Here is a 23,245-nt window from a genome sequence, read left to right as displayed (position 1 = left end):
ATTCCAAGTGCTAAATACTTAATAGAATTTCATTGTAGGTTAATCAGGTCAGTTTGGGATCTTGAGAAGTGTTTTAAGGTGCATTGTTTATACTAAATGGAAAATTTATTAACAGTTCCATCAATACAGACTTTCAGCTGACCCATTTTTTAGTGATGCCTGTTTTTTGCTTCTTCATTTTAGTGACAGCTGTTGCAAAAAGCAATCCAATCCATTAGGCGACCACCTTCATAAATGGAGTTCGGTTCTTAGGCCTTTCTAGGCTTGTATGCAAAAGTGTACGAGGAGCAGGAGCATTCAATGCCGGTCGGATTATTGCCGAGTCCGGTACACTCCTGTGACTTCCAAGCCAATCACAGTGGCAGATGAAGAATCCCAGGCTCTGGGAAGGAGTCGAAACAAGCAGAGCCCCTTTGGCGATCTCCCTCCGCCTTCACTTGCTTCTCCTAAAACTTTCATCCTGCTGCTAATATTCAACACTAAGAAAAAGCACTTACCTATATGCTAAGAAAAAGATTGTTTCCCAGTTAATCCATTTCTTACTTTAATTTCATTTAACGAACAAGCGGATTTATGAACAGACATACTAGGCTTATAAAAATGTACATTCGGAGAAAGAAAAACTTAATAATATTTGTAGAAGTGCATTCCAGTTTTACTGTGTCGCCTTGATTTTCCCATAGTCGCCCTCTTACTTTTAATTTCGAATGTTGGCTAAACACAAAGTTTGTCATGGCTTGCCAAAAGGCTCCTCCTTGCTGCAACTTCTACCCACTTTTCCTGGCCTTTCAGCCCCGCTCTCTTTCTTCACCACCTTATCCAAAGTTTGAGGGTTTTTTGGGGGGTTTTTGAGGTTCATGTATAATGCATGTGGCTGCAGAGGACCAAAAACCTCCAGCAAATGTCGATGCCTGTCAACGCAACTTCGATGCGGAGACAATGTAACTCAAAGCTGGGCACAATGTTGCTGCTCCAGGGCTCCATGAGGTAAAAGGGGATTAAGGGGGTAGAAGGGTTGAAAGGGGTGGACGCTCCTGTAACAATAACCAACCCGTCGAGTTGTGCAACAGAAACTGCAATGGCTGAACGATTATGCCAATGGCAGGCCATGTCTAAAGCAAACGATTTGTCACAGTGCCAATGAAGTTGAGTCGAGTTCTCCGGCGGAGTTGAGTTCCGTATTTCGGGGGAGTTGGTGGTTCTGGGGCATCGGGTTTTATTGCCAATATCGGTTGGTGGCAATGGAGGGAAAGTGGGGACCAGAGATGCAGAACCGCAAACACTTTACCCCGAAAAAGCTGCAGCAGGGAGGTTTCTCCTTGGGCTCTGAATGGCAGCAAAGGGAGCTTACACTTAGAAAGATCTTGTTAACTAATTAAAGAAGAGAGGGTTGAATAAAAAATAAATCATTTTGCGTCTTTAAAGTACAAATTCCTTTTGTCAGAGACCTTTAAAAATATACTTACTTTAGGACTACTTTGACATATTAATTTCTTACTTTCCCGCTTTTTCCCAGTGCATCCCACCCAGCGTGTGGGCGGGTTTTTGTTGAGTGGCCAGCCCGCTTCGATTTCAAAACTCCAGCTGCGACAACTGCAGGAGAGTCCTTCGTCCTGCGCCCCTCGACGATCCCTGAACTCCCTTTTCGAGCTACTCGAACATGACACCAAGTCCAAAGTCGTTGGCTGTTCATCCTTTTCATCCCGCTGCCACTCCAACCGCTGCCTCCCCTTTTCCCTTTCGGTTGTCCTTGCCTTTTGCCCAGCTGCAAGTGACAGTAATTGTTTTATTGACATTGATTGACATGGCAGGGACTGCGAGGATGGGGGAGGTTGGGCAACGGAGCAAAACCAGGAGAAGGATCTGTAAGGACGGAAGGCAGGCAGCCAAGTCAAGCCAAAGACAAACTGCAATGCCAAATGCGAATTTCAATCCCAATTTTTGTATCCACCTCCTCGTGTCGAGAATCCGAGAATCCCTTTCCCCCTTCGGCGAAGCTCAAAAATGAGCAAAAGATTTCAATTTCATTTTGATGGATCGCATTTACCCACCCACTTTTCAGCCCACTTCCCCACGATTCATGCACTTTCTGGCTTTTCCCTTCCCTTTGTTTACCCTTGTAAGCTGCTGATTAAACCATGCAATGTTGCAGCTTCTTTCGGCTTTTCTCTCTCCTCCTGAATATCCCGCCAGATTTTCCTTCGGCTTTCCCAGCTCCTCCAGCAGCTGGTGGCTGGTGGAGAACAACACATCAATTGCCGGGTGTGCCAGCACAATGAATGTTGTGTGCCATTGTAGGAAAGACAATTGTTTGATTTTCGATATGTTTTTGAGGAGTTACACTGCAACAAATTAAGGGCAAGTTGAGCTTGAGTTTTGTTCTGTATTTCTTGTATTTTGCTTTACATAATGTAAAGTCTGTACAATGTAGTATACTCATGCAGTATACTCATAATTTCTAGAAAGTAAAGGTGTTTTTTTTACGTGTGTGTCGGAGACTCTAAGTAATTCTGCCTCCGCTGCACTTTTCATTCGGCTGCGGATGCGGATGCAGACCCTGAAAATATTGAAGGAACGATAGCTTCTGCACTCCCGCCATCTATTTTTCCTTTTCATTTCCATTTGTTGTCATGGCAGCTATGACTCTGCTCCTTGGCTCTCCTCTTGTTTTTCATATTAATTATGAAAGCGCATTTGGTGAACGGGAAATTTATTTGGCTTATATTTCGATTTCGGTTTGCTTTTCTTTCCTCTGCTTACATTTTTGCAATATTATTTTTCCTGCCATTTGCGGATACTCAGGGGAGCCAGAGGTCAGATTGGATGTGAAATGTGATGCTTAATTAGTTTTTATGCTCCTGCTGGTGATTACAACGATGATCCTGATCCCGATGATGACGGCGATGAAAGTGGAAAGAGGAAAGCGGTGGGAGGGTAGTTAGTTTCCGTTTGGCTTGGCCTGTAAGCGGATTTCGAAGAAACTTGGTTATAATGAGTAACGAATTTTGATTAATGTTATTGGTATCAAGGGTCATCACGATTAGTTCGAAAATTTGTATATCACGAAATGGTGCATGAAAGAGTTTAAATCTATTTCCTGGTCAGCCCTTTACTTTCTTTTACATTAACTTAACTTCCCAATTGACCTGATTTTTCATTATATAAACATAAATCTTATGACATCCGAGCAATCTGCATCTCTGCTGTTGAGTGTGTACTTAAGGCAAATAAATTATACTTAAACTCGCCAAGGGACTCCCTTTAACAACCTAATAAGGGCCCTGCCATTTCTAGTTCTCCCCTCCTGTATTTATTTAAATGTAGTCGCAGTCTTGGGCAAAAATACTGCCTGACACACACAAGAAGTGCAAAAAGATCTGCAGTCGACAACAACTTTGGAAAACTGATAAAGGACGGCAACAGGAAATGTCGGGACCAGGCAACAACAACAACTGCAGTGAAGGGAAAGTCGGGGGAGGCGCTGAGAACTGTGGTCAAGCTGCACTGCGGGAAAAACTCAAAGTGTTACGTATTCATATTAATAATTAATCTCTTTGACTAGATGGAAGTTGATAAAGATAAGTTTAGATCTACAAATAATTTATTTAAAAGCAATAAAATAGATAAAATTATTAGGTTTTGTTGATAATAAAGGCTTACTTTTCTCTCTCAGTGTAAAATCCCAGTGGCAACGATAAAGTTGCAGTCTGGGCCGCCATAACTTGAGTGCATAAATCTTGGCCAGGTTTTGTGTGTTGGCCGAACAGCTCCCTTGCAGGCCATGCAGCCCTTTAACCCCCTGAAGCCCCACATAAGGTGACATCTTTGGTGACTGGCACGTTAAAGTAGCCAAAACTCAACTCAACTCCACTCCGCTCCCACTGACCACTGTCCAGACACTGCATAATAAATTGCAGCCGTAGTGTTATAAATATTCGAAGGCCCCCGAGTCCTGGCCCCCCTCCTCCACACTCTGCCGTCGATTGGGATCTTAGGCAACAATTTCGCACTGGAGATTAAAAGGACGAAACTGAAATGCTGACGCAGCTGACAGAAATGAGAAAACAATAAAAACGTAATGCAGAGACATTTTCATGTTGGAGGGCGATATTGAAGAATGACATATACTCTGCCAGATACACAGCTACAAAAAGTAGTGGAGTTATTTCTGAATGACCATAAAGACTGAATAAGAGATGGCCAACAACGAGATTTTAGGTGCAGTTTCCATTACTTGCTATCCTAAGCTTGTCTTAGCTTTACTTCAAGTTCAAGGAAGCATATATGAATCCATCCGCAAGATTTTCGAGATGTCCCAAAGAAGGTTTTTAGCTGGACTTCATAGACATGTTGCATATTTTCAGGTGCTCTGTCCTAGCAAAGAAGTGCTAACTCGAAAACAGTAATACTGCAGTGGCTAACGCTTTTCTTTTCCAGCCGCCCACTTCCACCCACTGAGTGGACAAGCCCATTTGGGGAGAAAGGAACGAGTGGGTGGGGATTTCCACCGTACCGCCAAATATGCGGCGACAACAATAAATTAATGCAATTTATTGCCGCGATAAGAACGGGGCAGCTGGAGGCCCAGGGACTTGGCAGGGATAAAACAGGGTGTCAAGGGTGCGCCCCCTTTTCCAGCTACGTGTGTGGGCTTGTCCGGAATGCGATAGATAAGGTGAGCCCCTTAGAGCCCCCATTACCACGCCATTTTCCATGCAAAAATTTGTCCCCCGGAAATTTACGACGCTCACCATACGATGCAGCCGAAAAAATATAAGCGAGTAAATATTCATATACAGGACCCAACCCGACGATCCCCGGGCCGTCCTTAACCCCTCCATTTCGCAGATAAGCCGACTTACTTACCATTTAATTAGGGCCTCAATGAGCATTAGGGTGAAAATGCGGCAAAAGCAACTTCAGGCACGCCCCCTGTCTGGGCCATCAAAATGCCTTTTTAATTAAAACCCAAAGGGGGAAAACACAGCAGTGAAACTGGAAAATTCTCGCCGTCAAATGATGTGTGAGAAGTCGATAGAGAGCGACGGCGGGCGTTAAATCACAATGGCAAACAGGAAGTCATGAAAAAATAAAAGTTTAGGGGGCAGGGGGATCCCAAAAACCGAACGGGGTGCATGCAAAACGCTGCGGAAAACTCAAGGCTGGAAAATCTTGTGTGAAAATTTGTTGAGCGTGCAAACTTGCTATTTCGCCGGGCTGCGATGGGCTTCTCGGTCTGGGACTCGTCTGGTCCAGGGGCAATAATTGCATGAAATGCCCAGAAAAATATTTCTGCTGAGAGCCGCACAAATCGTTCATGCACAGTGAGAAAATTTATGGTTTTTAATTAGGTAATTGCGCCATGCATTCATGGTGTTACCTATTACTATTACTATTGGAACTTCTCGCTTACTTTTGTATCTAGGCCTGTAAAGAATCCCTTTTGATTTTGCCCAAGGTTGCCCTTTAAATTTAAAAGTATATCAATAAGCTCAATTTCTCTCTGTGTAGAGGAAGGGGTGTGATAGAGGTTGTCTAGTTACTGCTAACTGGTCCCGTGCCAGACGCTAAGCTGCCAGTAAATCACAACCGAAAGCCGCTGTTAAAACACGAACCTGCCCCCGGAAAACTCGGAAAACTCTGTTGGTGGTTGCTATGGCTTGGGTTTTGGTTAGGTTATTGGGTTCTTGGGTCCTGAGCGTTTTTTTTTTGCTCAGCAGCAGTCGGTGGTTGCAACAGCCGCTGGCAGGACACGTGCAACATCGGGCTTCCAAGGAAGGGGAGTGAAAATATTGGGTAAGGGGTGAGTGACTGACAGCAGCCCAAGAATCCGCAGAAACTCAGAGCCCTAGGCCATTCCTAGTAACTGACACTCCCCACAAGATTTGATTATCGGGGAGCCAGACGCTACTCCTTCATGCTCGTTAAACGCGTCCACAAGCGATTCAATCCCGAGGGTTGACTTCCAGGTCAAATAATACTGCTGCTTTCAAATGCTTTTCGCGTATTCGTTTTTCTTGCCCTTTTTGTATCAGCCTAATTTGATTGGGTTATTCATAGTTACTCTTGGATCGAAGGACTGCACCCTTTGATAAGTAAAAGGAAATGGACTTTCTTACCTTGAAATGCGAAGAACTTGAGCCTGCAGTCCCTCGTCAACTTAATGTTTATGCTTTCACTTTGCAATTCTGATATTGATTCCCAATGAATTAATATAATCAACTGATGATCAAATTTTCTTATCTCACTTATATTTCTTATTCATCAATACTCTCAAAGGTCGGTCCTACTACGTATGTCCACTCCCATTTCCTCGAAGTAATCTCCGTCCTCGTTATCAGTGTCGCACAATGCCTGATCCGAGCTAGTTCTTTTCCGAGTTTTCCTCAGACTCTGGAAAGCCTTCCGGAAACTAACAGCCTTTTCACTATTGGGTCTGGATCCACTGAGTGGTAATATCCATCGGTGTACAACGTTGGCCAGGATTACCACCACGATTACGCCAACAAGCAGGAACAGAACTGTCAAAGCGGGGTTTGGGGCACTTTCGCCCATGTCCATGTGGCCAGAGATGTCCTGTGGATCAACCTCCCAAGTATAATTCCTCATCTTTTTCGTGGTGATGATTATTGGGTGGACTGAAATGGGGTGTAGTATCATGCTTATTAGTCTAGGATATAGACAGGGCTTAATCTGAATAGATCCCACCGGTACTAGGAATTTCTCTTTGCTTTATAAGTAACCATAAGTAATACTACAATATGGAAATTATATAAGCAGCCCAAGTTTAATATCGAAGATATGATGCTCTTACCTGTAGTCTTTTGGCCTACGGAAGTTGAAACTGGAAGTGTTCTTGTAGATGTTACAGCCGTTGTTGAAGTTCCAGTCGTGGTTGTCACAACAACCTTTTTGGTAGTAGTTGTAGGTTGTAGTGTTGTTGTAGTTTTCTTCGTTGTTACCATTTTCCGAGTGGTTTGTCGTTGTCTTTGGAGTCGATGATGTTGAGGTTCTTCGCGTTGTTGTCGTAGTCGGCCTTTTAGTGGTTGTTGTCCTTCGAGTGGTTGTTGCCTTTCTGGTAGTTGTAGTCGGCCTTGGCGTAGTAGTAGTTGGTGTTGTCGTCCTCCTGGTTGTAGTTGTAGTAGTAGAAGTCGTTGGTGTTGTCGTCCTCCTCGTTGTAGTTGTAGTAGAAGAAGTCGTTGTTGTCGCTCTCGTTGTCGTTGGAGTTGGTGTAGTGGTGCCAGAGGTTGTTGTAGTGTTAAGTTGTGGATCGTCATCGGCAAATACGTTTAGTTCCTTATCGCACTCCTCATTAAAGTCGAGGCAACAATTATCATAAGAAAGGCAGCTCTCATCGCACCCACATCCCATAATGAGACCTTGACTGCTATTTTTAGAATCCAAACTTTTGATTCCACAACGACCCGTGCAGCTCATCATATCGAAAACCAGCGGCATTTCACTCGTGTCGCCCGTCGGTGCAGGTGGCTCGGTGGTGGTGGTAAACCCATTCGTGCCACACTCGCTGCCCGTCATCAGCTTCACGTCATCGATGGCAATGTCCCCAAACCTAGACCGCGCATCCGTGGCCGTGAAAACTACCTGGAAGTCCTCCTGCATCTCGTCGATGGTGATCGTGTGCTCCAGCCACTCGGTTCCCTGAGCTCCAGTTATCTTGAATTTGGTAGAGCTAAATGTTGGAAAGCAAAGATAATATTAAAACGGAAGCCATTCAGCAAAACTTATTAAAATAGCACTTGCATGCGCATTCTTATCACACAGTACTTCCGCCCCGGCAAAACTCACTTGAATTTGAAATTATTCCACATGTCCGTCACCCGCATCGAGACGGGTTTTACGGAAGCCACCAGGCTATCCACGCCCGCTCCGTACATGAAGTAATGGAACCGGAAGCAGCAGGCGGTCTTCAGGCTGAGGGATCTGGGATAGATTGGCGACATAAGGTGGAAGCTCCCATAGGACCCCATCTGTGTTTCCATGCGCATGTAGTGACCGCCGGATTGGTTTCTGAACGTATGATCGTGGCGGGGCCCTGTGCTCAGGGAGTGAATGTCGGACACCGTGCTGACCCGTCTCCAAGGACTCCACCAGGTCTTGTCCACGTCCCAACCGCACTGATCCTCGCTCTCGAAGTCGCAGGAATGGTTTGCCGTGTGGTTACTGTTTCGACAAGATCCCAACTGAGTGTTCCACACTTTTCCATCACAAAATGCTGTGCGACTCCCAACCAGCACATAGCCATCATTGCACACGATATCCGCCCTCAAGTTATGATTGAAAACTCGACCGTTCTCCGGGTTTTCGAGGCCCTGGCATCCGATTTTGGCACAGAAGCGTTTTTCACCTCGAACGCGACCATTCCGGTCACAGGTAGCTACCGATGGTCCTTGAAGAATGTAGCCGCGATCGCACCTGAATCTCACTATATCCCTTCCTCGTCTTCCGATTGAACCATTTTTCAAATCCGAAATTCTTTCACAGGCGCCATTGGTAAGGTCTATACTATATATCAGCAGCAGGGCCAGAGTCCAGAAAAATTCCATTGCGGTGGTTACAGAGTCGCTTGATGTACTTAGTGCCCAATAGCAGAGAAAATACTGAGAGCCAGTCGTGGCTCGACTGTCTCCCGAGTCGAGACTTTGAGACAATTCCAATTCAACGAAGCAGAGATCGGGTCTCCAAGTGATACGTTCTCGAACTATCACAGCGGGCAGAAAACCGCAACTGCTGATAACTTTTTTATCGTTCATTCACAATTCCATACAAGCTGGTTATTTTTCATTCACTAGAGAAACAAACTCCAATCGCAAATATAATATAAATATAATAACATTACGCTAGTTATTATAAAGAAATATAATCTGTTGAAGGAGCAAGAATGTTGGGACTAAACATGAGAATACTCTGCCTCCGCAGAGTAAGTTTAATTCAAAAAGTTTCTTGCTATTATATCTTAAAGCTAAAAACCAAAATGAAAAATATGAATTCTAAATAAAGCGGCTTACTTAAGTAAAAGTGTAATCATCGCGAAAGTTAGCAAAGCAATGTTGCATATTCCAAACTTCTTATAGCCCATTGCCCCACTCTGCACTTGTGTGCTTTCTGTAGAATTTTCATTCATGTTCACTGATTCGGTGTTTTTGGTGGATTCGTTGTAGTCGGCGTATTCGTTGTAGTTGGCGGATTCGTTGTTTTCGGTGTTTTCGGTGGTTTCGACCATCGGGTCTTCAAAAGACTCTGTGGTTTCTGGGACAAAATTCTTCCTACAATCGCCATTTGCCAATTCAACATCATCGATTCCAATGTCCCCAAACAGGGAATTGGTTGACGTGGCTGTGAAGATCAACTGGAAGTCCTCCTGCATCTCGTCGATGGGGATTGAATAGCTAAGCCACTGGCGGCCATGATCGCCAGACAGAATAAATTTGGTGGAGCTGAAACGGTGAATAGGTAGATTAGATATAAAACCCTTAAAAGGCTCTACGGATCTTTGCATATACAGAACTGACAGAATACTATTACCAACTAAACGTACTTCTTCTTGTACTCATCCCTCATAAGTTCAATTTCCATTTTTTCGGGCTTGACTGACACCACCAGATCTCTGACGTTTTGTCCATACATAAATACGTGAAACTTAAAGCACAAGGAGTTCCCTGAAGTCAGGTTCTTGGGATATATCGGGGATACAAAGTGGCTTTCGTAAAAGAACCAAGAGCTTGTTTCCATGCGAATGAAATGTCCCTTGGAGTCGCTTTGAAAAGTGTGATCTCTCTGGGGACCCGTTCGCATGGAGTGGAAGTGATTGGCAGCGCTGATCCTCCTCCATGGATTGCTCTGATCGTCATTCGCCTTCCAACCGCACTGATCTTCTGTCTCGAAGTTGCAGGAATAGTCCACTGTGGCATTGATCCTCAAGCATTCTCCCAAGTCAGTGTTCCAATTAACTCCGTTGCAGTAAGTGACCTTGTTTCCGGAAAGAACGAATCCTTCATCGCATGTCGCAACCGCCTTTAGGCCTTCGACAGAGACAATGGATCCGTTCTTCGGGCTCTGAACCTCCTTGCAACCCGTCTCTGAAAAATGTGAAAAATCATGTAGAAGAATTATTTCTGGGTAAACTGCTGATTGACTTTTATCCGCAGATTATGGGCCAATTTTTTTTACTGATAATACTGACTGGTACAGAATATTCTCTCTCCTCTCACAAGACCATTTGTGCATTCCTTAATGATACTTCCTTGAAAGGTATATCCGGAATTGCAACTGAATTTTGGTTGACCGTAAGAAGTGTTCATTGATCCATTGTCTAAAGTCACGAGTTCCTCACAATAATCCGCGCTGCTTAAGCCCAAGTAACTTAGAATAAGTACTGCCAGAATACAGACAAGGTCGATGGCTGAAACAGCCATTGCAAGATGCGTATTGTTTAAAAAACTCCAACCGACTGTACTGAGCTGAGATCGAATTCTACTTTAAAAAAGATTTGGTAGGTACATAAAATACACCAATATAGTTATATATAAGCGAAAGCTGCTTTATATACTTTGTTTCTTCTTATCGTGTCCCAATTCCATTTGAGGCAAAACTATCAAAGGCAAAAATCAAGGCATTTTATTAAGATTTTGTTTTTATCAGCCAGTCATTCAAAACATTCCCATAAGATTCTTGTTTCCAATGATTCATTAGAAAATATAAGGAAATCAAATATGTTATTTATTTTAAAATGTTTTTGCATGCTCCCTTCTATACTTTTTCCTTTATAAACCTCACATCGTCGATCCCAATTTCTCCAGAGAGGGAACTGGGGTCCGCCACTGTGAAGACTACCTGGAAGTCCGTGTTTAATTCTTGGATGGGGACCGAATGGCTCTTTCCAGCTGGCGCCTTGATCGCCAGACACAGTTAGTTTGGTGGAACTAAGTGATAAAAATTTTAATTCTTTGAATGTAATCTCCTATTACTGACTTACTTCTTCTTGAAACCCAACCACATCTCTTCGACTGCCATTGATTCGGGTTTCACTGACACCGTCAGGTCTTTCACTCTCGTCCCGGACATGAAGAGTTGGAAGTGAAACCGCAAGGAGTTGCCTAAAGTCAGATTTCTGGGGAGAATCGGGGATACGAAGTGGTAGGTTCTGGAAGCGTGTACTTGCAATTGCAAGCGGATAAAGTGTCCTTCGACGCCGTTCTGAAAGGTATGATCCTGGTGGAGGCACATGTTTCTGTGGTAGTCAGACGCAGCGCTAGTCCGCGTCCACGGCTGCGGTATGGCCTTACTGGCTTTCCAACCGCACTGATCCTCCCTCTCAAAGTCGCATGAGTAGTCACTGGCGTAACTGGCCGCCTGACAGGTTCCCAGCGGGATGATCCACTGCGTTCCATTGCAGTAAGTCAGGCGGTTTCCGGTGAGAACGAATCCTTCATCGCACGCGATCTCTGCCTTTAAGCCATCGTCCGTGGTGGTAATTATTCCTTTTTCCGGTTTTGCCAAATCATTGCAACCCGACTCTAGAAACAAAATGTTTTCAGTTTTATTTACTAGTTTTTAATATAACCAATAAGCATTCCTTTCCCTGCGGCACATCACTTCCACTTACTGGTGCAGAAACGCCTCGGAATACTGCCGCTGCCTAGGTGCCACGTTTTGCCTTGCAGGGAATATCCCAGATCGCATTCGAATTTGATGTAGTCACCTGGGAACCAGCTAGATGACTCCCTAACTCTCCCGTTCGCTAACTTTATTTCAAGATCACAGCTGGCAGTCGATTCCCCCACAGTGAGTAAGACAAGCATTGCTAGTGCCCAGAAAACACTCGCCAAAGCCATTGCGATTGTATAAATTTGGCAGCCAAGCACCGACTGAACTGAGCGTAGTCGTTGAACATGAAGTGAGTAATACGCACATTCTTATCTTGCTGAAATGTTTTTGTTTAAGAAACTTTAAATATTTGCATAATCTCCAGTTTAGATTTCGGTGCAGAGTGTCTCGATTTCTGTTTTGTAATTATATGAACAAACTCGTTTTAGATAACTGCTTGTTACTTCAGAACTCATGAAATATTTTAGAAGTTAAAACAACCGAACTCAAGTTGTAATTTCTGGAGTTCTTACTCGATATATTCTATGTTGGCTGAAATAAAAGTTCCTTCTCATTTGATTAAAAACAAATTCGATTTCTTATTTTGGCAGACTCTTTATTTCCTTTACTCTCCCTGAGTCATCTGCATACTTACTAGAGTCTTATATAATTTGACTAACTACTTAGGTTCTCATTTAAAAATAAGTGCAAGTACAGCCCCAATGAGCAAGGCTAAGCAAAACTTTCCCCACTGATTCGCACCGCTGTTCTTCAGTATTGAACCATCTTTAACCCAATTTATGACATCTTTTCCGGCATTTACTGCTGCATCTGCGGCTTTTGAGACTTTTTCCTTTAGAGCCGTTGTGTTAAGTGCTGTTGACAGAGCGCTGTTGAGTTCTGCTGCCTTTTTGTCTTTCTTCAAAGACTTGTCTTCACCATTGGAGCCCGATTTGGGTTTCTCCGATGTAGCTGTTGTTTTGCTTGGAGCCTGATGTGGGTTACTGGGTTCCTTTGGGGCTTTTGTTGGGTTGGATGTCTTGTCATGAGACTGCTTAGTGTCTGATGTCTTGTTTTCTGTCTCAGCAGTGCCAATTTTCTTCGATATAGACTTCTCATTTGTAATGGGTTCCTTTACATCCGTGGAATGTGCGTCTTTGTTTTGTTTAACCTTGGCCTGGCAGCTTCCCAATTTAAGGAGCCACTGCTCTCCGTTGCAGTAAGTAGTGTCGTTTCCGGCTAAAATGAATCCTTCGGCGCACTTGATCTCCGCCTTCAGGCAAGAGGCAGTGAAATCAGTCCTGCTCTCCAGTTTATCATTGTAATACGTAATAGTTCCATTCTCGGGCTTCTCAATCTCCTTGCAGCCCGACTCTAGTATATTTAAAAAATGAATTAATAATTTTAATGGTTCAATAAGGCTTTAAGTCTCTTCCACAAATATTTGGTATGTTACTTACTGGCGCAGAACCTTGGTTCCTCCGGAAAAACACCATTTGTGCAGTTCACTTCCGAGCTAGGAAGCAGGGTGAATCCTTCATTGCACCTTAGAAATTGGGAACCATTCTTCTCTTCAACCTTTCCGTTCTCGAATGGGTAGCTAGGCTTACATGTACCTCCTTGTATTGGGACTAAGCTGCAAAGCAGAAGGATTGCAAGAGCACAGAAAAATGTCATGGCTGTACGAACTTCGAAAGTCCGAAGACGACTGAACTTAAGAGGAAACTATTGCCTGAAATATATACCTCTTTGGAAGTTGAGTTATCAAAATTTAAGTTTTAATTCTGTTTTTAATAATTACTCACACAAAATGGTTATCGCCCCTATAAGGAGGGGATATATATTTCGATGATAAGGTAGTGTTTAGTCAGAAACGGGAAATTCATAGATCGAGATCTCCACCATCTGGAACTCTCTGACTTCTAGCTTAGTTCATTCCCTTATTACAGCACTAAGCCACGATTGTAATATCGTCTCGGATCGCCATTCAAATGCAGATGTACGGATCTCCGGTCGGATTGGATTGCAGGGGAATGGAACTAAATGGTAGCAGCTTCTTCCTGTCGCCTGCAATCTTTAATTATGGCCATCTCCTGGAAAGTCCTGGAAAATAATTGCCGAGGGTGGCGCTTCTTGCTGTGATTTATGTTTGCTTCCGCTTAAGCTCAAACAACTCGCAATCACGACCGTCGCTTTCTCCGCATCTCCCTGCAAATCTCCCCCACTTTCGCCGTGTCGAGATAATCAGTCAATATTGACAACTACTTATTGGCACTTCCGATGAGCTCGGAATGGGTGGCGGTGGGGGAATGGGTCTAACGGGCTGGCGAAGGCCACGTGACCGGGGATCAGCAACTGCCACGTGTCCGGCAAAATGCAACGGAAAGTGTAGCGAATTCCCATTCTCTGATTCTCCGTTTCCCCTCCTTCCCGCCAGCAATTCAAATTTCAGTCATAATTACAATCAGCAAAACTGGGAAACGAAGGGTGTTGCCATCTGGGGGATGTTCCTTGTCAGGCAAACTCCTGGATGCATAGAGAAAATAAGCCACGCTCTAATTTTTATTATTTTTATAATATTTGAAATATTTTAAAACTCTTAATTTTATATATAGTTTGATTTATGCATTTCACATTTTACATTGACATTGAGAGAAAGGAAAACCAAATTCAGTATCTGCATTCGTTTTTTCCCGTGTAGCCAGATCGAGAGCTGAGCTCCCTTGCCGTCGCTGTTCCTACGATAAGTTCCCGGCTGCTTAAATATTTGCTCATTATTATTATTATTCTTTTATTTGTGGCAGCAGCCACTGTTGCCGGTGGTTTTGAAACTTCAATATTTGCGCTCAAATTACGGACTCAACCACCGACTGGCTGTCTAGTTGCCCGGCAATGACGGTGGTTCGGTTGGTGGGAATTCCTTTCAGAGGTCCGAAAGAGCCCAATCGGTGGCCAGGATTAGCAGCAAATGAGCAGCTGTTACCAGGGGAGGTTCGCTGCTAGGGCAATGGGTCCAGGGGGCGGTTTGCGAAAGGTTAAAAGTTCCGTGAAAAGGCCTGACATGGTAACGCAGATAACCAAATCAAATTGGGATATTTTGGAAACCATTCAATAGAAAGCAAGTTAGCTAAAGCTTTGAAAGGAAATTGTTGATAATATATATATATCGAATCGTTTGAATTCGAGATTGTAAAGAAGGAACTACATAGCGCTGTGGTGCTGAGTGGGTTTCTTATGTACTCTGATTCAGCTGAATTATTCCAAGAAGTTTATATATACAGCTCATTTGCGTTCGCATTATCTGATAACTCAAATGATTCAAAATGATTTAATAATTTATTATATGGGAAAAGTCGTTATATTCAGCGGAATTTTCAGACGGTTATCAAGAATGTTAAAATTATTCACATCCTGTTTTAGCTTTCCCTAGTAACAAATTCTTAAAAGCTTAGTAAGGCAGTTGATTTTTGATATATTAAATTCATAGAAAGAAAAGACAGACAGTGATCAAATCAATAGACATCTCGCAAATGGGTTACTCATTCACTTGTATAATTATCTCAGATATTTGGGTGTTTTGGTACTGAATAAATGAATTATTAGATTAAGTGGAACCAGAACGTAACCTCCCCGTCAGCTGCTCTCTTCCCTTGCATATGCCAAAAACCTAATTGTGTTTTGTTGGAACTTTCGCCCTCAAGTTGTGCAGGCGAATTTAGCACCAAGGACTGACACACACGTTCGAGTTAACGCGATTAATGGAGGCGCCTTGCTTCTGCGAGATGTGAGGCCCCAAAAGTTGAAGTTCGCCGGGAGTCGGGGCGCCAAAGTTCAAAGATTACGTCGATAATTAATAAAATTAAACACAAAAGCACTCAACGAGGCATCGGAGATGTTGCCAGCCACCTAGTAGTCCCCCTGGCCACCACATCCGTGGAGGGAAACCGCAGACAGACGGGCCATTCCGGCGATTTACCTCCGACTCGGGCGCTTTGGGTCCGGCTTTTGGATCCGTGCAACATTAGGCCGCCGCAGGCGTGGCAAGTCGCTCCTTGGTCAGCTTCTGGTCGCATTAATTACAAACCAATGACCGCGGAACACACACAAACAGAATGGACGATGGCGATGTGGGGTATTCTCAATCGAAGTGCCCAGGGAAAGCCGAGCTGGGTATTCAGAAGGGAATCTATGCATATAGATCAATCTTTTTTTCTTCAATTTTTTAAATATTTGACAAAAGGAAGATAGAAAAATGATTATTTTAGTCAGATAAATGCAGCATATATATAGCTTTTTTAATTATTGCTAAATTGCAATATGTTTTATTTTTTTTTATCATATACTCCCCATAAAGAGTAACCTACTACTAGACTTCCCTGTTTGTGGTGCATCCACTTGGGTACAAGGATGACTCCTCATCGGGTCTTTAATTTGCGGTAATTTATGGAACTCATTATGTTCGCGGGCGTGCCATCGGCTGCATTCGTGGGATTCAGGAACTACACCGCCTGGCGATCTCTTCAAAAAGTTGCCACTTCTGATGGCAGTCCGAAAGTTTTCGCGTAATTTCATTTAAAGTCCTCGAAAGTTGCAATTGTTGTTGCGGTCGTGGATGAAGAGGCACTAAGTTTGTGGGTTCGACTGTTTCTACCGCGCCTAATGGCAGCCGTTCCTCGCTCATTATCCTGCTGATTTTTAGCACGACTTTCCCGACAGGCCCGCAATTGCGATTCCGCGAATTTGCACCTACACACATAAATGTGGCATAAATCCAATTAGGCGCCACCGGCAGCGCTTTAATTGACGGCGGTTGCCGGCTACGTGCTGGATGAGCCACCCTTGGTCACGGGCGGGTTAAGGCGTTAGGGGCCGCTCGCTCACGGGTTAAGAATGGAGCCGAGTGGAGTAAATGAATTTCCATATGCCGCTTTTGTTTTCACCACCGAGATATAAATGAATGAATGACTGCGGTTCGTTTCAGCGGAGGCTCCCTGGCTGCCTGGCTCTTTGTGAGCTTATATGGGACATCTGACAGCTCCTGTTCCTGCTCTGTGGCCCACATACCACGAAGTGCAGCTGGAGCAGGGCAAGAAATGGGGAGGAATTTGTTTACGTTCCATTTCAAACGATTGCACGCGCAGAAAAAAGGAATCGCTTTAAAGCTAGTAAGGTTGAGTTTAAACTTTAATAAATGGGAAACAAGGATCCCTTCTTTAATCTTTATTTGCCTTAATTCTTAAACTATATTATTGTGTTCCGCAATCCCTCGAATACAACTACTTAAATAAACTCGTCTTTAATCCACTTATCTGGTTGTTAATCGTCTTCCGTTTGATTTCGAGCTGATGTCTGGCATTTGCCTCCACTTCTCCCGATTTGCCGCTTTTCCCAGCTGTCAGCGGTATTCGAAGTGGCTGACTTTCGTTTCTTACGCAAAACTGCAAAAGTGACACGAACAGGAAGGGAATCGTGGAGTGGGAGGAGGCGGAGGGGACCAGAGGTCCTGCGCTTGGCACTAAATTAAAATGTCAGTGTCGTGTTACTTCCGGCGCCGGGATTGCCCGCCAGGGTTGCCAGAGTTCCAGAGTGCCAGAGTGCCGGAGTGCTGCACTGCCACTTAAGTCAAATTGCATGCTATAAATTTGGTGCCAATCAACTTAAACATGGCACATTATGCAACGCCTGCAGCTGCAGCTGCCGCTGCTGCTTCTTTGTTATTAATGCTGATGTCTGCCGCCACGCCCACAGCCTCGTTTTTCGGGGTCTTTAAATTGGAGAAAACTTTTCGTACCGAAAAAATAATTTAATAATAGCCAACAAACCCAAATCCATCATGTTTAATAAACAAAATTTATTTTAAAAACCAAAAAATATATTTAATTCGCCATTACCAGAGCCAGCTCTGCAGCTGAGAGTGAGCAACCACAGCCAATCAAAACACAGGGCATTTAATTTAAATTCTTCGTTTTTTGATGTTTTGCTTTATTTTTACTTTTCGTTTTAAAACTGAATAAAAAAATATTATATGTTTGTTTTCGTGTGTGTGACTGAATGAGTGTGTTGTGTGTGTATGCATAAATATTTTAGCTAATGTTTTGCTTTCCGTTTTGTGGGGTGGCAATTTGTTGAATTGAATGAAATCAGAAATGCATACAAAATAGTTAACAAAGTGTTTTATTGTTTGACCAGCCCGAGGGCCTCCGTTTCTGTCTCTACTCTTTATCGCTTGTATTTCGTATTTTGTGTTTTGTTTTTTGTGTTTGGTGTGCCACTTCCACTGCTGTCAGTCAAATTGCAAAATATATTTATAAATATTTTGCTAAATAAAAAATGTGATTTGATTCTTGTTTCGGTTTTTGTAGAGTTTGGAAATATATTTTGAATGGATTCCGGTTCGCTTGGGGCCTTCAAATCAAAATGATGCTTTACTTATTTACAAATAATAAGTATATGTATATGTACGTGTATATATATAATGTATATCCGCTTATCTGGTTTAGAGTGTATAATTTATATAATAAAGTTTCCCGCTCGTATATTCTGTTTTGTTCATTCAACGAGATTTTCATGTCTGCTTAAGGTTTCTTAATTCGTTTTATCCGCTTTATTTTGTGGCATTTGCTCTTAAACACTTGCTTACTAATTAAATTCATTTTGAAATTTTTTAAAATTAACTACAATTTAATTTAAGTTGCCGCTGCTGCTTATTTACTTTGCAAGTCAAGTAAATATATACAATTACACATGTATTTACATTTAAGTCTTAGCTACAAAAAGTGTTTCCTCTCTCGTCTCCGTGTCCGTGCCATTGTCAAAAAGTTGCAAAGCACACGATAAGGGTTAAAAACACAACGCAATGCACAAACAAAACATTTATATTCAACTCAATAGGTATGCGTGGTCAACATAACTTCCTAGTCGGCTTAATTACAGGTAATTACAATTAAAATTTTGAATTTCAACACAAAGCTTGAACGAATGGAAAACAGAACAGTTAGTTGCTAAATTTTGTAAATTAAATTAAAGTTTTCTGAATGGAGGATTTGTTGTTTTTGTTTTTTGTTTTTTTTTTTTTTTTTTTTTTATGTTTTCTTAATCTTTTTCAATTATTTTTAATAATTTTTTAAAGTTCTCTGTACTTTAGTTTTGTTTTCGTATCATATAACTTACTTAAAGCAACGTTTTTTGTTTTTCGTTTTTCTCAGAGTTATTTAAAAATTTAAAATTAGTTTAAGGTAAGTTTTGTTTCCTTTGTTTCGATTTTTTTGTGTTTTTCTTGATTTTCTGTGGCAGGTCGTACTGTTTATGTATATCCTTTACTTTTCGTGGACCTGTGCCCGCGAACACCGCACAGACCCAACAAGAATCACTTACGAGTTAATTAGCCTAAGCCTAGGTGAAAAGTGAGATTTTGTTTCGATCGAAATTCCGTAATTCCGTAATTCCGCCTTTCTGCTTACAGTTTAAAGTTCGTTTGTTGCAACTGGGACCTAGATGACCGTTAATATTAACTACTACTTAGCTCTATGCTACCTGGTAAATCGTAACATTTAGTGCTTGTCCAGTGATGGTTTAATCCGTGTGTTTCTCGGGCTGTATTTCTCTCAGTGTCGCGTCGTATAGTGTTGTGTTGTGTTGTGTCAACAAGGTGCTGAACTAGAGCAATGATAGATCGCGACTCTAATCCTAGGGTATATGGTATATGGTATATATATGTATATATCTTTCGTTGCCAATAAAACTCAACACACGTTCGTCCTATCCCTCAAACTAAACTTACATCGAAGTAATATATTAAAAAAAGTATTCAAAATGGCCACTTTTCAAAAGATCTGCTGCTGGCAGTCGAGCAGGAAGTTAAAATGAGAATAAAATGGGTGATTTCGCGTCGATGATCATGGAATTTAGCGTGTGTGTGTGTGTGTAAGAGTGTGTGTATGGTGTTTACAGAATATTTTGAGTGCTGATTTTACGCTTTCGAACTAGATTTTCCTAGACAATAATCTCGCGTATGACGCGACGATTCCTGGCATGCGGCGTTGTCGAATATTCACCCTCGAAACTGTCGTCGTAGCTGAGGGAAATGTGCTGCTGCGGTGGCAGGACCTCGTCCTGTTCCAAGTGCTCCATGTTGTAGGGATTGGGCAGGCCGCTTACGTCGTGATATGGTGAATCTGTTTTGGGAGAGAGAGCACGAAAATTGTTTAAATTAGTTTACCAAAATGGGCGGAAAAGCGGTAAAGTCATGCTCAAACAATTAAAAACAAAATGCTAATCAAAACAGTGTTTTTCGGGTGCTGGGCTGGGTTGTCTGTGCGTAGGCTTGAAAAATCATAGCAAACTTAGGCAACTCAAAAATTCTGCATCATCACAGTAATGGAATTTGGGCTTAGTTCTCGATTTTCATATGATGTCCTTGCCGATTTCAACTTACTTCAGCCTGCGCGCTCCGTTAGAGCGTAACATCCTGTATAATGTCCGCTACAGATTTGTTTATGGTTTCGATTTGTTTTTAATATTTTGGATTTATGAGTGGGCAAGACATGTGTGAGAGTAGTAGAGAAAAATAGCCATATTAGGGAACAAGTAATACACGCTAATACTTAAGGTCTAGCTTAGAATGAAGGCAAAAACTCTTTCTGATTCAAAAACTTAAAATTTTAAAGGGCTTGGTTCCCAGTTCAGTTAAGTCCATCAAAGCCTCAAATTGTCAGCTGTATTTTTTGTGTTTTATTCCAAAGGCAATTGTTTTAATTTACCAGTTGATTGCCCTCACTAACGACGTCCAATTGCAGCACAGATTGCTGCATTTGTCGCCCCTATCGAAATCCTAAACGAGTTAGAGGCGTTTTCTGGCATTTGGTTTAGGGTGGACTCTGTCTCTGGTAAACAGGGCATTAATTTATAATCAAAGGACTTGGCTGCTGCAGCGGCACCGTTCCCCCGCCGCTTTGGCAAACATCTTTGTCTGCTACAAATTGTTGCATATTTAAGCGCATCCCCATCTCTATCCCTCCATCTCACCACTTCGAGCCATGTCCGCAGCTCTTTTGGCCATGCAAATCCAGCAAAGGATTCAGCACTAACAACCCCACGCATTCCCACACTTAAGCCCCTAACTTTTTTGCTGGCTCTCTGCTGCTTTGGATTGCTTTGTGTGCCAAATCGTTGGAAAATTTATTGGAATTTGAATTTCAAAATAAGGAAAAAGAGAGCGAGAACGAAATCGCCGCATCGAAATGCTTTTTTGGCCAAATACCAATGTGTGAATGTCTCACTCCTGTCTCTCCTTTTTTGACCCGTTTCTGCACAGGAAGAAACGGATTTCTTGGTGGTGGTTTCTAATTTTTGTAAATATTAAACAAATTTCTAAAACTTGCATCAGCAAAAAGAGAATCTCTTAAAAAAATACTTTTTTATTATTTATTTTTCTATGATTTGATTCTTCATAATTAATCGACTATTTTTCTCCCTGTGCCTTCGAATGTAAAACGTAAATCCTTTCTAACAACTGCTCTTTAACATATTCCGTCTCGTGCGACTGGCTTTTCTTCACCGGACCCCTACCCGTTTTTTCCGTCTTCTTGGTCGTGTGAAAATTCCTGAGCGCGTTTGTCGCCATCGCCCCTTGGATTTTTTTCCACTCCACTTTGGCATTTTGCATGAACTTGACCCAAAAAGCGAAGGGAAAAGGGAAAGCCATTCAGTCCGCCATCTAGCGAGCTAGCCAGGAAAGCTGGCAATCCTTTTTCCCAACTATTTCCCTTCGTAGATTTTCAACTCTTCAAGATTTGGCTCCTGTTGGCGCTCTCCTCTTGCCAGCATTTTATGGCCAATACGTGAGCTGAGGATATTATGCGCATAACTTTATTGTGCCACGCCCACGTAACCAAAGCGCCCCCTTGGCTAGTGGTTTTTCCTGCTGTTTTTCAATTTCCATTCAGACTCTCTCAACAACTTAATCGTTTTTGCGTTAAGCATACGCACTGTTGCCTTTTTTGCCCAGCTGTCTCTCCATGCAAATTCTCAAAATGCGGGCGTGTGTGAGTGTGAGTGTGTTGTTTTAGCCTCTTTTGGCCAAGTTTTTTGCTATGCTAAGCTCGTAATAACCCATTCTTTTTTAGTAAATTTTCGGAAACGTCGAAAGTAAACAAATTGCAGATGAGTTTATCCCAGCAACATACAAACAAACTGGTTGGCAACACTTTCTCATGCATAGAACAAGGGGTTAAAGCGCTTATCATTTGTTGCCTTTTGGCCACTGGCTTTCTCCTGTCCGCCACCCGATTCTTCTGGGCCCTCTTAGCTGCTCTTAGCCCCCGTCTCATCTCGCAAATCCACTTAGAGTGTGTTTAGTGCTGCGGAGTGTGTTTCGCCTCCTGCTGTTTCTCCCTCTTCCCTCTTCCCCGTTCTTGTTTCGAAAATCCTGACTCATGTGATTTATGTGATTCCCTTTTCCCACATCCTTGCAACTATTTGGAAGCTGTCCAGAAGAAAGGAGAAAGCGAACTGCGAGGCCGGGACAAGATTCTTATGGCACTTTGAATAAGTTTTCCTGGCATTTATTGCTCATCCCAAAAGCAAACTGCATTATGAGCCTTTCAGCGAGCGATAAGCAGGCGAAAAGGGGCTTCGAAATGGCGAAAACAGATTTGTTCGGATTTAAATCATCAGATAGTTGGCAGAGACAAGGACTTTGGTCTTTTGTTTTTAAAGGTCTATTGATTATCTTATTATTTAAAGAAAGTCTTACCCATATATTCTTAACTCTTAAATAGGACAAAAGCACTTATCCTTCACTTTCGCTGACTTATAAGTCATACCCCCAATTACATTACCCGGAAAAAGTATGAGAAGCATATGTTCCGATATTAATCAAAATCGTTTATGTATATTCATGAAGTAGCAATTTGAATAATCTGCTAAAAGCCCGGGATAATCTCCGTCTTGTTCCCCGTCTTGCGGCTGGCTTTCTCCACTCCTTGCCCTAATGATGAATTAAAGCCATTTCCTGTGGGCCACTGTGTGTGCCAGTCTGTTTGACAAAAGACCAAACAAAGGCGCTCAACCAACTGACACAAAAGTCTGCATAATCAATCAGTCAGTTGGTGTGTCTGTCTGTCGGTCCCCCAAAAATTTCCCTCCTCTATATATATGCATGTATCCACATATATTCGTGGCCCCAATCTTTATTCTGTGCAGCCTTCTTTGCATGTTAAAAGATGAGCAAAAAATTTGCTTACGCAGCTTTTTGGCGCCTGCCGCAGACTTCCTTCCGGCCATGGCCAGCTCCCCTTTCCCCTCGGCGTGCATCCGTTGATTTCTCATTTACACAGTGGAAAACACAGGGAGTCTTACAACTTATCAACTCATCCACAACCCAAGAGAATTCCGTAGAACCCAAACTGCATTTAATATTGAAATGAAAATGTGAAGAGTATTTTTGCCAGTGCACTAGCTGCATTTTCCATGGCACAAAAGTCAAGCGGGGTTCTGGAGGAAAGCGGACGGGGAAGGGGACCGTAGAATGAGCGATGAGGGGTCTTAAATGTGAGTTTGGCAAGTGTAAAAGCTTTTAAACATACAAACACAGACAGACTAACACACACACACACACACACACACACATACAGGGAGCCGA

At 42.7% G+C, this 23,245-nt stretch overlaps 5 protein-coding genes across 7 annotated transcripts in view; all 5 read right to left on the bottom strand.

Moving 5' to 3' along the window:
- Positions 1 to 6,229: 6,229 nt before the first annotated feature.
- LOC108110436 lies at positions 6,230 to 8,673 on the bottom strand. The gene is given in 4 exon segments (XM_041818120.1): positions 6,230 to 6,609; positions 6,846 to 6,978; positions 6,980 to 7,690; positions 7,807 to 8,673. Coding segments are annotated over 4 exon segments (1,938 nt in total). The 5' UTR covers positions 8,565 to 8,673; the 3' UTR covers positions 6,230 to 6,273.
- Positions 8,674 to 9,022: 349 nt separating this feature from the next.
- Positions 9,023 to 10,319, bottom strand: LOC121529970 (MAM and LDL-receptor class A domain-containing protein 1-like). Its single transcript, XM_041818130.1, has 3 exons — positions 10,202 to 10,319; positions 9,557 to 10,097; positions 9,023 to 9,455 (listed from the first exon to the last, which is right to left on the bottom strand). Exons 1-3 carry the CDS (start codon positions 10,317 to 10,319, stop codon positions 9,023 to 9,025), a joined length of 1,092 nt encoding a protein of 363 aa, XP_041674064.1.
- A 448-nt stretch (positions 10,320 to 10,767) lies between these two features.
- Positions 10,768 to 11,864, bottom strand: LOC108110629 (MAM and LDL-receptor class A domain-containing protein 1-like). The gene is given in 4 exon segments (XM_017219728.2): positions 10,768 to 10,896; positions 10,898 to 10,940; positions 10,994 to 11,534; positions 11,624 to 11,864. Coding segments are annotated over 4 exon segments (942 nt in total). The 5' UTR covers positions 11,853 to 11,864.
- Positions 11,865 to 12,231: 367 nt separating this feature from the next.
- Positions 12,232 to 13,566, bottom strand: LOC108110605. Its single transcript, XM_017219703.2, has 2 exons — positions 13,065 to 13,566; positions 12,232 to 12,978 (listed from the first exon to the last, which is right to left on the bottom strand). The coding sequence occupies exons 1-2, from the start codon at positions 13,279 to 13,281 to the stop codon at positions 12,296 to 12,298; spliced, it is 900 nt and encodes a 299-aa protein (XP_017075192.2). The 5' UTR covers positions 13,282 to 13,566; the 3' UTR covers positions 12,232 to 12,295.
- Positions 13,567 to 17,951: 4,385 nt separating this feature from the next.
- The window catches only part of LOC108110657 (hemicentin-1), an 80,613-nt gene continuing 75,319 nt past the window's right edge, over positions 17,952 to 23,245 (bottom strand). For 2 of the 3 annotated variants that reach the window (XM_017219770.2, XM_017219769.2), the window contains one exon: positions 17,952 to 19,778. In XM_017219770.2, coding sequence (XP_017075259.1) covers positions 19,597 to 19,778 — 182 coding nt within the window. In that variant the 3' untranslated portion in view covers positions 17,952 to 19,596. Of the gene's footprint in view, positions 19,779 to 20,038; positions 20,086 to 23,245 lie in introns of all 3 variants that reach the window. The other variant, XM_017219771.2, reaches the window with a different exon arrangement.

Source organism: Drosophila eugracilis, unplaced genomic scaffold (assembly GCF_018153835.1).
Source record: "Drosophila eugracilis isolate 14026-0451.02 unplaced genomic scaffold, ASM1815383v1 contig_2152, whole genome shotgun sequence".
Classification (NCBI taxonomy): domain Eukaryota; kingdom Metazoa; phylum Arthropoda; class Insecta; order Diptera; family Drosophilidae; genus Drosophila; species Drosophila eugracilis.
The sequence above is the reverse complement of the archived record's forward strand: the minus strand, read 5'-3'. Positions and strand labels throughout refer to the sequence as shown.

What these genes read in the sequence shown, in the direction of transcription:
- LOC121529970 (XM_041818130.1), bottom strand. Translation starts at nt 10,319, where the DNA reads ATGAACACTTCTTACGGTCAACCAAAATTCAGTTGCAATTCCGGATAT. An exon ending in AGAGAGAATATTCTGTACCA is followed by an intron (nt 10,098 to 10,201) that starts GTCAGTATTATC and finishes CACATTTTTCAG; the next exon opens with AGACGGGTTGCAAGGAGGTT. An exon ending in AGGGATGAGTACAAGAAGAA is followed by an intron (nt 9,456 to 9,556) that starts GTACGTTTAGTT and finishes TCACCGTTTCAG; the next exon opens with CTCCACCAAATTTATTCTGT.
- LOC108110605 (XM_017219703.2), bottom strand. Translation starts at nt 13,281, where the DNA reads ATGACATTTTTCTGTGCTCTTGCAATCCTTCTGCTTTGCAGCTTAGTC. An exon ending in GGAACCAAGGTTCTGCGCCA is followed by an intron (nt 12,979 to 13,064) that starts GTAAGTAACATA and finishes TAAATATACTAG; the next exon opens with AGTCGGGCTGCAAGGAGATT.